This window comes from Nomascus leucogenys, chromosome 22a (genome assembly GCF_006542625.1).
Source record: "Nomascus leucogenys isolate Asia chromosome 22a, Asia_NLE_v1, whole genome shotgun sequence".
NCBI lineage: Eukaryota > Metazoa > Chordata > Mammalia > Primates > Hylobatidae > Nomascus > Nomascus leucogenys.
In genome coordinates this window covers 14,587,443-14,602,857 of record NC_044402.1, presented here as the reverse complement: position 1 = coordinate 14,602,857, position 15,415 = coordinate 14,587,443, and the positions used below count along the sequence as shown (strand labels likewise).

The following is a 15,415-nucleotide window of genomic DNA, read 5'->3' as shown; positions in this document are numbered from 1 at the left end:
CGAAGGTTGTGGAAGAGGGCGTGGAAGGTCTGGGGAGATGGGAAGGCAAATCCAAGAGGCAGGAGGTTCCGGATCATTGAGCCTGCAGAAGAGCCCGAGATTGGGTGAGCGGTTGCTACAAGTCCCCTGCCAGTGGGCAGGCCCGATAGCCTCCCAACGTCTGCAACCAGACGTCTGCATTGCTGCCTTTTTTCTTTTTCTTTTTTTTTTTTTTTTTGAGACAGAGTTTCGCTCTTGTTACCCAGGCTGGAGTACAGTGACACGATCTCGGCTCAGTGCAGCCTCCACCCCCCAAGTTCAAGCAACTCTCCTGCCTTAGCCTCTCGAGTAGCTGGGATTACAGGTGCCTGCCACCATGCCCAGCTAATTTTTTTTGTATTTTTAGTAGAGATAGAATTTCACCAAGTTGGCGAGGCTGGTCTTGAACTCCTGACCTCAGGTGATCCACCTGCCTCAGCCTCCCAAAGTGCTGGGATTCCAGGCATGAGCCACCACGCCCGGCCTCTTTTCTGTCTTTCTTTTCTGTTGTCTTGCATCCTGTCTCTTCCCTTTTTTCCTTCTGTCTGTCTCTCCCTCTCTGTTTCTCTGTGTCTTTCTCCTTCCTGCCCCTGGCCTCTGTTTCTCTCCAGCACCTGCCTGGATTGGTGGTGTCATTCCCATTTTACAGATGAGGGAGCTGGGGCTCTGAGAAACTGGTGGCTTGCCTGAGGCCACCCAGCTGAGAGGCAGAGCTGGGATCCGAGTCTAGGTCTCTGTGACTCCATTCTCTGGGCTTTTCCCAATACCACTGAGAAGTGTCCCAGTTCCTGGTAGTGCCAGGGAAGAGGGATGGGGGAGGGGGAGCTCAAGCAGCTGTGGTGACATTTTCAGAGGGAAATGGTCTGCCCTAGAGGGGCGCAGAGGGCCTTTTGTGCTTGCTTTATACTTCCTGGATCTGAACTGGAAAGAAACACGCAAGGGCTGCTTCACACATGATTCCTGATTCACTCAGACACAAAAGAACGAACCCAGCCAAACAAATCCACCCAGCCCAACACACAGATGGAAACTTTTCCTTCTGCATTTCTACCCAGTCCTTCATAAATCAATTAATAATGTACCACTCTTATAAAGAACATAAAATGGGGATTTTTTTTTTTTTTTTGAGATGGAGTTTCACTCTGTTGCCCAGGCTGGAGTGCAGTGGAGCAATCTTGGCTCACTGCAACCTCTGCCTCCCAGGTTTGAACGATTCTCCTGCTTCAGCCTCCCAAGTAGCTGGGATTACAGGTGCGCACCACCACACCTGGCTAATTTTTGCATTTTTAGTGGTGACAGGGTTTCACCATGTTGGCCAGGCTGGTCTTGAACTCCTGACTTCAAGTGATCCGCCTGCCTCAGCCTCCCAAAGTGCTGGGTATACAGGCGTGAGCCACCGCGCCTGGCCTAAAATGGGGATTTTTTAAAAGCAAAAGTACAAACACATGTTTGTCGAGCCCCTCCCTTGGGCTAGGCCCAGGCTTGCTCTAGGGGACAATGAGGAGTGTCCCTGGATGGGGGACTCAGGGTCCACTGGGGAGACTACACATGACAGACAATTTCAGGAGCCAAGATGGAATGTGCACAGTAAGCTTTGGTGGGAGGCCGGGCGTGGTGGCTCTCACCTGTATTCCCAGAACTTTGGGAGGCTGAGGCGGGCAGATCACTTGAGGCCAGGAGTTCGAGACCAGCCTGGCCAATATGGTGAAACCCCATCTCTACTGAAAATACAAAAATTAGCCAGGCGTGGTGGCGGGCGCCTGTAGTCCCAGCTATTCGAGAGGCTGAAACATGAGAATCACTTGAACTCGGGAGGCGGAGTTTGCAGTGAGCCATGATGATGCCACTGCACTCCAGCCTGGGTGACAGAGTGAGACTGTGTCTCAAAAAAAAAAAAAAAAAATTTAAAAAAGCTTCTGTGGGAGCACAGAAAACAGTGCTTAGCTCAGTGAGTTCAGCGAAGGCTGTCTGGAGGAGGTAGCACTGGCACTGAGCTGTCTTGAGGAGTGAGTAGGATATAAGTAGCCAGGTAAGGAAGGGTGGAAAAGGCCTTCTAGGCCGCAGAACCCACATAAGCAAAGGTACAGGGACATGAAACTGTACAGTGTGCAGAGGAAATAACTAGAATCGTCACACTAGAGTTCTGCGGGTCACTACATGGAGGTCCTTGAGTCATCCAGAGATGCTGGGCAGAGCTGTGGCCTGAGCTAGTGGCAAAGCTTGATTGGTTGGGGCAGAGAAATGTCCCACAGCTCTGCTCAGTGAGTTGCATTTGGGGACAGGGGTTCTTAAGGATCTCACTATGAGTGTGGTAGAAGTGGGCACTATGCCAAGGAGGCCAGGTAAGGTGGACACCACTACCCGGGCACACCCTGCCCACTCTGGCCCTTGGCCCAGGGGCACCTTAAAGTGAGGGAGAGGCCTTTGGGTTGTACTTGAGGGCAAGCATTCCTCAGACGTCATCGAGGGCCAAGAGCCAGTTGATGACATTTTACAGGGGTACCTGCAAGGTCTGATAAGGAGGGCTTGGAGCTAAGGCGCTGGAGAACTTGGTCTTTCTCAGCTTGGGGGCCAAGGTGCTGCAGTTCGGCAGGGTGACAGAGCTCTGGGCAGGGGGTGGGTCCCTGGGAGGGACTGAAGGCCTCCAAGGATGAAGCCTCAGGAAGCCCCCTCATGGGGCCATCTTCCCCTCAGCCTGATGGAGGCCTCAGACAGCAGCCAGCCAGGCCGGCTCTGCCTGGATGCTGGTCTGGGTTAGGGCCACTCTCTTCTCTGTAATTCTGTAGTTTGTGGACTTCTCTGTTTCCTAGGACCAAGTCCTTTGTGAAAACGTCCGGCCTGCCTTGGGTTAGTGAAGTGGGTGGTTAGGAAGGTCACAGGCCCTGGCCGGCTGCCTGGTTCAAGTCCTGGCTCCACCCACTTCAGCCTTGAGCAAGTCTCCAACCTCAGCATTCCTCAGTTCCCTCGAGTAGGGTCATAACAGATCTACTTTTTGGGTGATTGGAAGATGAAATGAGTCCCTTTGTGTAAAGCACCTGGCATAGTGTCTGGCGTGGATTAATAGCAAGTGTTCAATGAATGCCAACCATCATCATCATCATCATCATCATCCTTCTTAGCATGACAAGGTCCTTTCTTTACTTTCAGTCAGGCTGGGGCAGGTGTCAGGGTGTCCCTGAGCCAGGCTTGATGGTGGCAGCAGGTGGCCTATGCCAAGGAGAGCTCCCACAGCCAGAGCAGAAGGAGATGAAGGCCAAGACAGAGTTGGGGCCTCCAGATGCCATGTGGTGTCATGTGGGACTGTCTGTCTTTCCCCGTGTGGCCGGGAGGCAGATGGAGCCATTTCTCCCACTGCCACACTCCCCAGCCTGGTCCAGGCAGCCAGCTCTCCCCTGCCTATTGCAAGATGAGACCATGATTATACCAGCCCCATCTTGCTCCACGGGAAGCCTCAGCACCACGTTCCTGCCTGCCTCGTCATTGCCTGTGCCAGAGCCCAGGGCCAAGGGAGTGCCTTGCCTCACATCCCGGCCCATTTCATGCCAGCCCTTTACAAGAGATCACAAAGAAGAGGCACTCCCTGGGAGGGGCGAGCCAATGGCAGGAAGCTGATGCCTGGGCAGGAAAGAGGCTAAGGAGACGTGGGGCTCGTGGTATAAACAAACACCAGGAAAGATTTCCTGGACTTCCCCCACCTCAACCCAGTACTTGGGGAAGAGGAACACAGCAGCTGGGCCTGTTTTGCATCACTGCCTTGAAGTAGAGGCTGGAGGGAGCTGCCTGAGGGCTCTGGCCAGGCTCCCAGCCCCTCTGTGCTCCATCTCTGCTCCAGGGCAGGTACTGAGCACCCATGGTGAGCATGGATGTGCAATATTCCATCAGCCCAGGGCATAGCAGCCAGGTGGGTTGGGGAAACAGAAGAGGACCCTGTTATTCACATGCCCAGTGGTAGGTAGGGAGTGAGGGGCTAAAGAGTGAGAGCTCTTGGAGGAACAAATGATGACTTATTTGTCCCTACTTCAGAGCCTGGCCCAGGGAAGGCACTCAGGAAATGTTGGATGGAGAGGTGATGGATGCATGGATGGATGGATGGATGGATGGATGGATGGAGGGAGGGATTGATAGATAATGGATGGATGCATGGATGGATGGATGATGGATGTATGGGTGGATGGAGGGATGCATGGATAATAGATGGATGGATGCATGAATGGATGGATGATGGATAGATGTTTGGGTAGGTGGGTGGATGGAGGGATGGATGGATAATAGATGGATGCATAGATGGATGCATGCATGGATGGATGGATAGATGGGTGAGCAGATGGAAGGATGAATGCTTTGATGGATGGGTGATGCAGAGAGGCAGGAAGAGCCTGGGGCCTCATTCTGGGCTCCCATTCTCTTTCAGCACTTTCATTCACCCTACTATTCTTTATAACTTATTTTTGTTAAAGTATAATTAACATACAATAAAATGTGTACACCTTAAGTGTACAGTTGGATGAATTTTTACATAAGTATACACCCTTGCAACCACCACCAAGATTAAGACTCCTGCCCTGTTGTCTCAGCCTGGACTGGTGCAGTGGCCTTCAGGCGCCCTGCCCTCCAGCTGCTCCCTGGTGATTCTCCTCCACCACTGTTACCACCTCTGCCTCTTAGAAGATGGCATGGTCATTCCGTGATTCTTGGAAATTTGCAGGGAATAGCTGTTGGCCCAGCTGGTCCCTGTGTCTCTTGGAGGCTGGGTTCCAGTCAGCTGCAAACCTGTTGGCTGATCGCGTGCACCCTGAGGAACCCACAGCCCTTCCTGGGGCCCAGAAGGATGAGAATGGTGAGGGAAACACTGTGCTATGAGGAAATGGCCCCAGGAGTCCCAGAAACATTCCCCCATAAAGAGAGGATATGACCAGTGGAGAAGAGAAGCGAGAGGAAGAAGCCCAAACAAAGGGCGGGAAATGCCATTCTGGGTGGGTAGCTCCTGAGAAGGAGCTGTTGGACAAAGGACACATGTGAAAGTGGAAATGATTTAGGGCCTGCCTCCCACAGAGGAAAATCCTTCTTGGCCCCCAGGGCAGAACACAAATGCAGGCTCTCAGGCCAGCTGTGAAGAGACAGTTTGCAGTTAACATTTGCCAGTGCTTTCTCTATTATTTAGAAAAAGTTACCAGTGAGTGACCCTCCAGGGCTCTCAGCTGGCTCATTTTTATTCTTTCATCATCTCTGATCCTAGTTGCCCCTTGTCGTAGCTCAAGCTGCTATTTAAAAAAAAAAAAACTATAGACTAGGTGGCTTGAACAATAGAAATTTAGTTATCACAGTTCTAGAGGTTGGGAAGTCCAACATCAAGGTGCCAGTAGTTTTGATTCACTGGTGGGGACTCTCTTCCTGGCTTACAGATGGCCGTCTTCTTGCTGAGTCCACCTATGGTGGAGAGAGCGAGAGCTCTGGTTTCTTTTTCTTATAAGAGCACTTATCACATCATGAGGCCTCACTCTCATGACCTCATCTCTATCTTATTACCTCCCAAAGACCCCACTTTCAAATTCCAACAATTGAGGATTAGGTTCAACATACAAAATTTGAGGGTACATATTGAGTCCATAACACCCCTCCTCCAGAAAATGTTCCCTGAGCCATGCCAATAAGCTGGGTTGGGTGCCCCTGCTCTGTGCTGTGACATCCTGTACTATGACTACCTGATTACTCATCTAGACTGTGAACCCCATGGGGTTCAGGAACCATGTCACATTCACCACTGTATCCCTGGTTCAGGGCCTGACACATACATAGCAGGTGTTCAATAAACCTTTGATCAATGGTAGGGTGAATGAGCAAATGCCTGAGCAGGGAGAGAGCCTTCTTATAGCTGCCCTAATGTCCTATTCTAGATTCCTTAGGTCCCCTCCTCTCACCTCCTGCCTTTGTTTGTGGAGGAGGAAGAAGACAGGGAGAAGGAAGAGGAGGAGGAGGAAGAAGAAAAAGAGGGAAGGATGTGTTTGAGTTGCTTTATGCCTTCACTTAAGACTCACTGTCCTTAGGGGAACCTGAGCTGTTCACTAGGGACAGACACATTAGTGGCTTAGGCAAGTGGTTCTTTGGGATTTTATTTTTGGAAGGAGCGGGGATGGAGGAGGATCAAACCACTTTTTTTTTTTTTTAACCAGCAGGAGAGCAAAGGGAGAAAGCTCTAGGCTAAAGGCCAGAAGACCTAGCCCTGCCAATAAAATCAACCTCATTTTGTGAACACCTGTTGTGTGCCAAGGACCCTGCTAAGTGCTTTGCTTGTACTTAATCCTCAGAACAACCCTCTAAAAGAGGCATGATGAGTACTTTTATCATCACCCTCCCCATTTTACAGATAAGCACACTGAGGCACAGAACAGTTAAAATTCCCACCAGGAAAGACTCAAGTCGGATCTATCTGATCCCCAAACCACTCTGCCTGCTAGGCCCTGGGCTGCGGCTTCAGGATGGGGGCTTGTATTCTCTGTGGCTCCGCTATACCTAGATGCTCCCACTCCCACAGTCACCCTGGTCATTTCTAGAAGGCAACAGCAGCAGGATTTGGCACATGCCCCACATTAGGCTAACAGAGGTCTCAGGAGAAATGGGGGCCTTTGGCACAAAGACTATTGGCAGATAATCCAGGGCTGGGAGGAACTGATTGGCAGGAAGTAGCCTGCACTGCACCTGCATGAGGAGTGAATCTTCAGTGTTCATTAAGGAAATGCAGGCTGGCCAGGCACAGTGATGTGCACCTATAGTCCCAGCTAGTCAGGAGGTTGAGACAGAAGAATCACTTGAGGCCAGGAGTTCAATACCAGTCTGGGCAACATAGCAAGACCCCATCTCTAAAAACGGACAATCAAACTAAGAAACTATGTTTCCATTGAAGCATATTATTTAGTTACATAACAGTAACTACCAAGAGAAGCAGCCCAAACTACTCCTGTGATTGTTTCTGGGGAGTAGATTTGGGGGCCAATGAGCTGTGATGGAGGACACTGTTATTTTTCATGACTTTTCCAATGGTATTAGTATTTTAAACCAAAATTTTACTTTTTTAAAAAGCAAGTATGTCAAGGCAAAGGATCCTTCTCACTTATAAATGTGTATAAAAGAAATTTCTTTTTCCTCCCCCTTCACTCCTTCTACTTCTGCCCCATTTTTTTCCAGGAAGAAAAAATGCTGGGCATCTTGGTGCAGCACAAAGTCCGGAGTGGCGTCTCGGGCATCATGGGCATGGAGGTGGATGGGCTGCCCTTCCACAACACCCACGCCGAGATGATCCAGAAACTGGTGGACATCACCACAGCGCAGGTGTAACCATCCATGTTCCGTGTGAGCAGAGTCCCTACCAATGGGCAGGTCTGCATCTGGGGACAATACAGCTGTTTGTGGTGACAATCCTGCTAGTAAACACTGGTCTTCGGTGAGTAACGAACACTCGCCTGGCCTGGGAAACTGCATGCCCACTTTCTGGGAGGGGTTAGTGCAGGTGCCGTGGACAAAGGACAACATTTCTCTGGGGCTTTTTAACTGTTATTCCTAAGACTCTAAAGGCATTGATTTCAACCCTCCTTCACACTGGCTTCTTCAGGCAACCCACGTGGTCTCCTGTGAGAATCTCGACAGTTACTTATCAGGACACTTGTGAACAATTAACTGCCAGGCAGAGCATGAGAACAAACATTCCCAGGCCATATAGGATAGGATACTCCAGACTCCAGTCATCCTCCCTCATCCGTGGTTTCTGTTACTCATGGTTTCAGTTCCTCATGGCCAAGTGCAGACCGAAAATACTAAGTGAAAAATTTCAGAAATAAACAACTCCTAAGTTTTAAATTGTGTACTGTTCTGAACATTGTGATGAAATCTCACACCATCCTGCTCCATCCTACCTGGGACATGAATCCTCCCTTTGTCCAGGGTACCCGTGCTGTCTACACCACCCGCCTGCTACTCACTCAGCAGGTGATCAGATCGACTTGTCATGGTATTGCAGTGCTTATATTCAAGTCCCTCTTATTTGACTTAGTAATGTCCTAAAGTGCAAAAGCAGGGATGCTGGCAATTTGGATATGCCAAAGAGAGGCCATAAAGGGCTTCTTTTAAGTGAAAAGGTGAAAGGTTTTGTTTGTTTGTTTGTTTGTTTTTGCAGTTGCAAGATTTAATAGAGTGAAAACAGAGCTCCCATACAAAGGGAGGGGACCCAAAGAGGGTAGCCATTGCTGGCTCAAATGCCTGGGTTTATATCCCGATCATTGTCCCTCCTGCTGTGCTCTCAGATGATTGGCTATTTCTTTACCTCCTGTTTTTGCCTAATTAGCATTTTAGTGAGCTGTCTGATTGGTCGGGTGTGAGCTAAGTTGCAAGCCCCGTGTTTAAAGGTGGACGTGGTCACCTTCCCAGCTAGGCTTAGGAATTCTTAGTTGGTCTAGGAAATCCAGCTAGTCCTGTCTCTCAGTCCCCCCTCTCAACAGGAAAACCCAAGTGCTGTTGGGGAGGTTGGCCAACGACCACTCTAACTGCTTCCTGCTGAATTGGGGCGCAGTAGGGATTGTGCAGTTGAGATTTCCTCGGGAGGGGTGCCTTCGATGTCATCAACATCGGAGCATGGGCTAGCAGGCCGGTCCAGGGGTCTGTGGTAGATTTTAGTCATGGACTGCATCTGGGGCTCCATTTGAAGAACGATTTGTAGTTTTACAGCTTTGATTCTGGAAGAGACAAACTTAACAAGGAGGTTAGAGATACAGGGATTGAAATGTATGGCCTGCAGTGCAGGGGATTATTTCTTTGGCACACTTCACAGGCCTTGACTATCTGCTTGATAGTTTTGAAAAGGCCTGGTCTAGTAAATAATAATTTGGCCGTCTGATGGGTGCTATTAATGCCTAAGAGAAAGATATGGTGAAGGGTTTTAAGTAATTTCCATTGGTTAGCTGCAGGCATAAGTATTTTTCCTTCTTCAGTGGCTAGCCATCCTGAGGGGGGGAAACTATGTCCTTGTGAGGTTCCCCATTCTATTTCTTCTTCTGAGTACTGGGGCTTGGTTTCCCGCAGGGGATTACCCTATACTAGGGTATTTCTATAAGCATTTCTAATGGAGGGTCCTGCCTTGTGGCTCTTTTGGCTTCAATATCCACTTGGCGGTTCCTTTCTATTTCCCTTTCCTTTTCTTTCTGGTGACCCCGGCAGTGTAAGACTGCCACCTCTTTAGGTTTCTGTACAGCCAATAATAATCTCCTAATGGCTTCCTGATGTTTGATAGGTGTTCCCTCGGAAGTTAGGAATTCCCTTTCTCTCCATATTGCTGCATGGGCATGGAGGACTAGGTAAGCATACTGTATATATATTTACCCGAAAAGGTGAAAGTTCTTGACTTAATAAAGAACAAGTTCATATATTGAGGCTACTAAGGTCTATGGTAAGAATGAATTTTCTATCCATGAAATTGAGAAGGAGGCCGGGCATGGTGGCTCACGCCTATAAGTATTCCCAGCACTTTGGGAGGCCGAGGCGGGCAGATCACTTGAGCTCAGGAGTTTAAGACTGCCCTGGGCAACATGGTAAAACCCCGTCTCTACCAAAAATAGAAAAAATTAGCCGGGTGTGGTGGTGGGCATCTGTAATCCTAGCTACTCCGGACACTGAGGCGGGAGAATCACTTGAAACCCGGAGGTGGAGGTTGCACTAAGCCAAGATCGTGCCACTGCACTCCAGCCTGGGTGACAGAGTAAGACTCTGTCTAAAAAAAAAAAAAAAAAAAAAAAAAAAGGCCGGGTGCAGTGGCTCATGCCTGTAATCCCAGCACTTCGGGAGGCTGAGGCGGGCAGATCAGTTGAGCTCAGGAGTTTGAGACTGGCCTGGACAACATGGCAAAACTGCATCTCTACCAAAAATAGAAAAAATTAGCCGGGCGTGGTGGTGGGCATCTATAATCCAGCCACTTGGGAGACTGAGGTGAGAGAATCGCTTGAAACTGGGAGATGGAGGTTGCAGTAAGCCGAGATTGCACCACTGCACTCCAGCCTGGGTGACAGAGTGAGTCTCTGTCTCAAAACAAAAAAGAAAAAAAAAAGAATTGAGAAGGAAAAAGAAATATGTGCTAGTTTTGTTGTCAAACCTCAAGCTGCAAAAGTTCTGGCCACAATGTGTGGTAAGTGATTAGTTAAGATGGAAAAGGCATTACATGTATGGGTGGAAGACGTGAACAGAAATGTGTTCCAACTGACAGCAGTCGAGTTCAGTACTATCCACTGGGATTCCGTGCGGATGAGGGGGTACTATTATAATTAGGGCATAGTCAAGCAGCCGTGCATGGTGGCTTACACCTGTGATCTCAACACTTTGGGAGGCCAAGGCGGGAGGATCCCTTGAGCCCAGAAGTTTGAGACCAGCTTGGACAACATAGTGAAATCCCATCTCTACAAAAAAAGTTTTTAAAATTTGCCAGGCATGGTGGTATGTGCCGGTAGTCCCAGCTACTCATGGGGCAAAGGTGGGAGGATCACTGGAGCCTGGGAGTTTGAGGCTGCAGTGAGCTGTGATCACACCACCGCACTCCAGTATGGGTGACAGAGCAAGACCTTGTCTCAAAAAAGGAAAAAAAGAAAATGGTAAAATGTACAAATGTGGAATATATATTTACAAAGTTCTTGGGTTTTACAGAAGATTTACTCCTACTACCACCAAAATATTTATACCTTTGAAATGCTTTTTTTTCCAAACAGCATTTTGTTTACTAAGGCAAAAGAACAGCATTTTATTTACTAAGGCAAAACAACGGCATTTTTTTTACTAAGGCAAAAGGTCCTTTGAAGAGCCTAACATTTATCACCATTGCTGCCCCTCACCTCACCCCTAACACTATTCCACCTCCTGTCTGTCTGCTCCCCTGCACCCCCAGAGCCCGGACCCTTTAACCTCTTGCATAGGAGTGCAGCCTCACCCTGTCGGTGGGTCAGGCCCGTCCAGTGCTCAGGCGGCTCAGAGTCCTCCTGAACAACTCCAGTCACTTGCCCTTATCTCTTTCACAAGCTCCCACTGCACAGTGCCCAACAACATTAGAAACTGAGTCACTGACCATGTCCCATTACACTCTTACAATATCCTGTGCTGGTTGCACTGCTGAGTGACGGCTGACTCACCCGGATCAGGGGGGTCCAGCTTCGCAACCATGGCCCCAAATGCTTGTTGAACCTGCTTAGTTTTCATTCATTTCCTTAAACAGGTCTAGTTTCATTCTTTAAGGAGCAACAGTTGTGAGAATAGAACACAGAGGGTAGAAATGAACCCTGCATTGTACACACAGCAGTTAAGCATGAGGATATAGCACAGTGGTTCTGGGACTGACTTCAGTTCTCCCTATGCAGGGGCATGATGCAGCCCTGGGCAGAAGTCGCTGGGGCTGGGGCTCTCCAGGTCTCCCTTTGTCATTCTAGGGGAGTTCTCATCGGCAGGGGCTGTGCTTGTGCTGGTGCGGCAGCAGGGCTGACACCTCTGACATCCTGAGAACTCAGCCAAATGGGGATCTGCGGCATCTCACGGCTCAGTTAAGCCACCGCAGCTCTGCAGCCTCCCTGGCCACCTGTCCTCCAATTAGGATTTTTGTCCCTGATTTGGGACTGCAGAGTTCCATGTAGTGAGGGCCTCTGATTGAGAGTGTACCCCGACGTTTCTGCAATCTTGATGGCTAGAAGAGAGAAGCCCTCACTCTGGTAGAGCTGCCAGCACGCTTCTGACTCATGTTTTGGGGGAAGACACAAACGGGCCTTTGGTTTTGCAGTAGTAACAGCAGGATTCTCTTCTGGCATGGAGGAGTCTGAGGCATAACCATGTAATGGGTTATCTTTACTGTGGGCAGAAATTCATGGGGAGAGGATTTCAGTTGTTTGGGAAGAGGCTGACACCAGGTTGAGCCCAGAGAAAGCTGAGAATAAGGGTCCTAGACTCAGTGACACATCCAAACCCCTGACCCCGCTACAGGGAGAGGCAGGCCTGTGGTCCCACATCAGGGGCTCGGGTGCAAGGGAGAAGACCCCTTAGCAGGGCCCAGCCCAAGGACCACAGGAGCTCTGCGTTCCAGGATCCAGTTTTGATGCTTGTCCATTCCACTGTAGGATTCCTGCTCATACCTTTAGTAAAGTTTTGCTCAGCTTTGCTCTTTTGTCCTAGCCTTGACTGTGCTTTGAGGAAGCACCGTATCCATGGGGTGGCCATGGTGAGTGTGGCTGCCGTCTGGAGAAGCTGGTTACAGGGGGATAGGAGATGACATGCAGGGAATGATGGGGTGGCTTAAGGTGAGATACGGGCCTGGTGCCAACCAGAATGGATTTGTGGGACATAGGAGCATCGCTGGGCATTTCCAAGAACACTGAGGGGAGGTAATCCTGGTGAACAGTGCATAGGATGCTCCATGGATAACAAGGGCAGGCTGGAGACCTTGGCACCTTGAGGGAAGAATGAGCCACACAGACCCTGCAGGAGGTGGATCAAAGACAAGTGAGCCAGCTAAGCAGGTCAGGGCTCCTTAGTCCCCTGGAGGTCCTCTGGCCCCTCCATCACTCAGCAGGGAAAGGCATTCCTCTGAGGTTGTTCCTTGCCCCTCATTGCACGGGCTCTGCTGACCACCAGCCCCGACTTGGTCCAGCCCACTGCATTCTGCTACATCCTGCCCACTCCATGTGGCTTCCACTGGCTGCACAATGAGGTCTAACTCTTAGATTAAAAAAACCACTGCCTCTAGGCAGGGTGGAGAGGATGTGGCTTACCAGCAATTCACATAAACTCAATGTGTGTCAGCAATAAGATTTCTCACCAGAAGTAAAGAAACAGAGAGGAAAATGGGCCTGTTCTCCATGGGGCAGGTCAGACAGACTTGGTCTCGCTTCACATTCCAGGCATCACATTTGAAGAAGTGGATTTTGTTTAGATGAAGGTACAGAGGGGTGGGCACCTAAAACTTCTTAAGTTTAGGGCTGGATGTGGTGGCTTATGCCTGTAATCCCGGGGAGGCCAAGGCAGTTGGATCACTTGAGGCCAGGAGTTTGAGACCAGCCTGGCCAACATGGCGAAACCCTCTTCTCTACTAAAAATACAAAAATTAGCTGGCTGTGGTGGCACACGCCTGTAATCCCAGCTACTTGGGAGGCTGAGGCAGGAGAATTGGTTGAACTTGAGAAGCAGAGGTTGCAATGAGCCAAGACTGTGCCTCTGCACTCCAGCCTGGGTGACAGAGCAAGGCTCTGTCTCAAAACAAAACAAAAAACCTGTTAAGTTGAGGTGGCTTGAAGAGCTGCCTGTCAGAGACTGGCCAGATGCTCACCAATTCTACCTCTTTTTCTTGCATCCATAGGAAAACTACCTTTCCCAGCATCCCTTGCAGTTAGGTTGAGGCCACATGACTGGGATCTGACCAATGGAATGTAAGTAGCAGGGATATCCGCCATTTCCACACTTGTCCGAAAACCCCTGTGTGATTCTCTTTTTGCTGCATCCCCTTACCTATGTGGGTGAAAAGGGAAGATCCCAAGATGATGGACTCTGGTGATGGGAGGATCCTGAATCACTGCCATCACTTTGGGAAAGACTTGCCAGAAAGCAGCCTCTCATTGGACTTTGCATGAAGTTTTCTGCCCAACCCTGAAATTAGTCGTCTTGGGTAGTAGTGAGTTGTCATTGGTGGTGTTTGTAGACAGACTGGACTATCATTTTTGGGGAATGCAGAGGGGAGACTTCATGGAGAGGGAACTGAATATTATGACCTCTCTGGTATATGCCAGCACTAATATCTAATGTGTAATTTAACAGTATTCTTCTGAAAGCTGTTGAATTAAAGCAAATGGGATTGAAATCCCAACATTTCCCCCAGAGCACTGGGCACCATTATAACCTCAGGATTAATGCCATCTGTCTTAGTCCATTTTCTATGGCTACAAGAGAATACCATGGACTAGGTTATTTATAAAGAACAGACATTTCTTTGGCTTATGGTTCTAGAGACTGTGAAGTCCAAGAGCATGGTGCCAGCATCTGGCAGTGGTCATCTCCTGGCAGAAAGCAGAAAGGCAAGCAAGTTCTGAAGAGAGAAAAAAAGGGGGCTGAACTCCCCCAATAACAAACTCTCTCCCACCATAACAGCATTAACCCATGACCTAATACCTCTTAAAGCTCCCACCTCTTTGCATAGTTACAATGGCAATGAAATTTTACGTGAGTTTTGGAGGGGACATTCAAATCATAGTATCAGAGACCACTGTCTTGCCAGATGAATTCCAGGGATGGAGGCTTCAGGATCACCAGCTACAAGAAGTGGCTTTTTCAGAAAAGCAATGAGCCAAGAGGGTCAGAGTTTGGCTCTCTTTTGGTTGGACCAGCCAGAGGAACGCAGCAGATGGGGATGTATTTCGTGCTGAAAATTTCTCCCACTCTTGTCTGGCCAACCCACAGACCAGTGTGTGTAACAGGAAGATGAGCCCTGTGTGTAAACAGGAAGATGAGCCCTCATCTGACTAAACAACTCTGGTGAATAAGAAGTAAATCCCAATGGCTTCTGTCACCTTCCAAACCAGATGGACTTTTTCTTCCACCCATCCTCTCAGGAGAGAAAGGAGTCATAATCCCCAATATTGTCCTTACTTAATCTGTTTAGAAGAAGGATCTACTCTTCTGGAACACTCCAGGACTCTAGGAGCCTGACCCAGAGAGGGATTAAGTGACCAAGATCAAATTTACATTTTAATATGATGCAGTTAATCCTCAGTGATAAACATGGCATATGCCACTGTTGAGAAGATGCTCCAGCCTAAAGAGGTGGGTCAGCAAATGTGGGCTTCTCCAAACAAAGCCCCATCACCAAGGGCAGCCCCACAGAGATGAATGCAACAGGCCCTTCTGCTTTGGGTACCTTCTCTAGTGAGGACGGGGTGGTCTGATGGAGCCCTCCCTCACTGTGGGGAGCAGCTACCCAGCAGGTACAAGGGGTCATGTGGCCAAGGACAGAGTGGGTGATACTCTTCAAACCACATGACTGGGCTCTGTCCTCAAAAGGGAGTTGGCCAAGTTAAACCACAGAGCGAATTTGCAACACCACACTGAAGAGCTGGGTGGCACTTTATGAATCTCAAGTGGAGGGAGAAAAGGCTCTACTTCACTCGAGGGCTGTGTCCTTGACCATTTGCTGGGTAATCAAGTGCAAATCCCCTAATAGCTCTGCTTGAGTGTGCCCTGAGAAGATCAACCTCTGCCCTTTCCTGACTCCTTTGGTTCTTCAAGGGCCCTCTAGACCCCCTGGTGTTGAAGACTCCCTACCCCATAAGGACTGCAGCATACTCCCAAGGTGTCCAGTTACTTCACTTTATTTGCAGACTGAAGTTGGCTACATAAATCC

General features: G+C 49.3%; 1 protein-coding gene across 5 annotated transcripts in view; it reads left to right on the top strand.

The window, feature by feature from the left end:
• The window catches only part of DGLUCY (D-glutamate cyclase), a 157,911-nt gene extending 150,042 nt beyond the window's left edge, over positions 1-7,869 (top strand). For all 5 annotated transcript variants that reach the window (XM_030804015.1, XM_030804016.1, XM_030804013.1 and 2 more), the window contains one exon: positions 7,201-7,869. In XM_030804015.1, coding sequence (XP_030659875.1) covers positions 7,201-7,350 — 150 coding nt within the window. In that variant the 3' untranslated portion in view covers positions 7,351-7,869. The remainder of the gene's footprint in view (positions 1-7,200) is intronic.
• Positions 7,870-15,415: the final 7,546 nt, after the last annotated feature.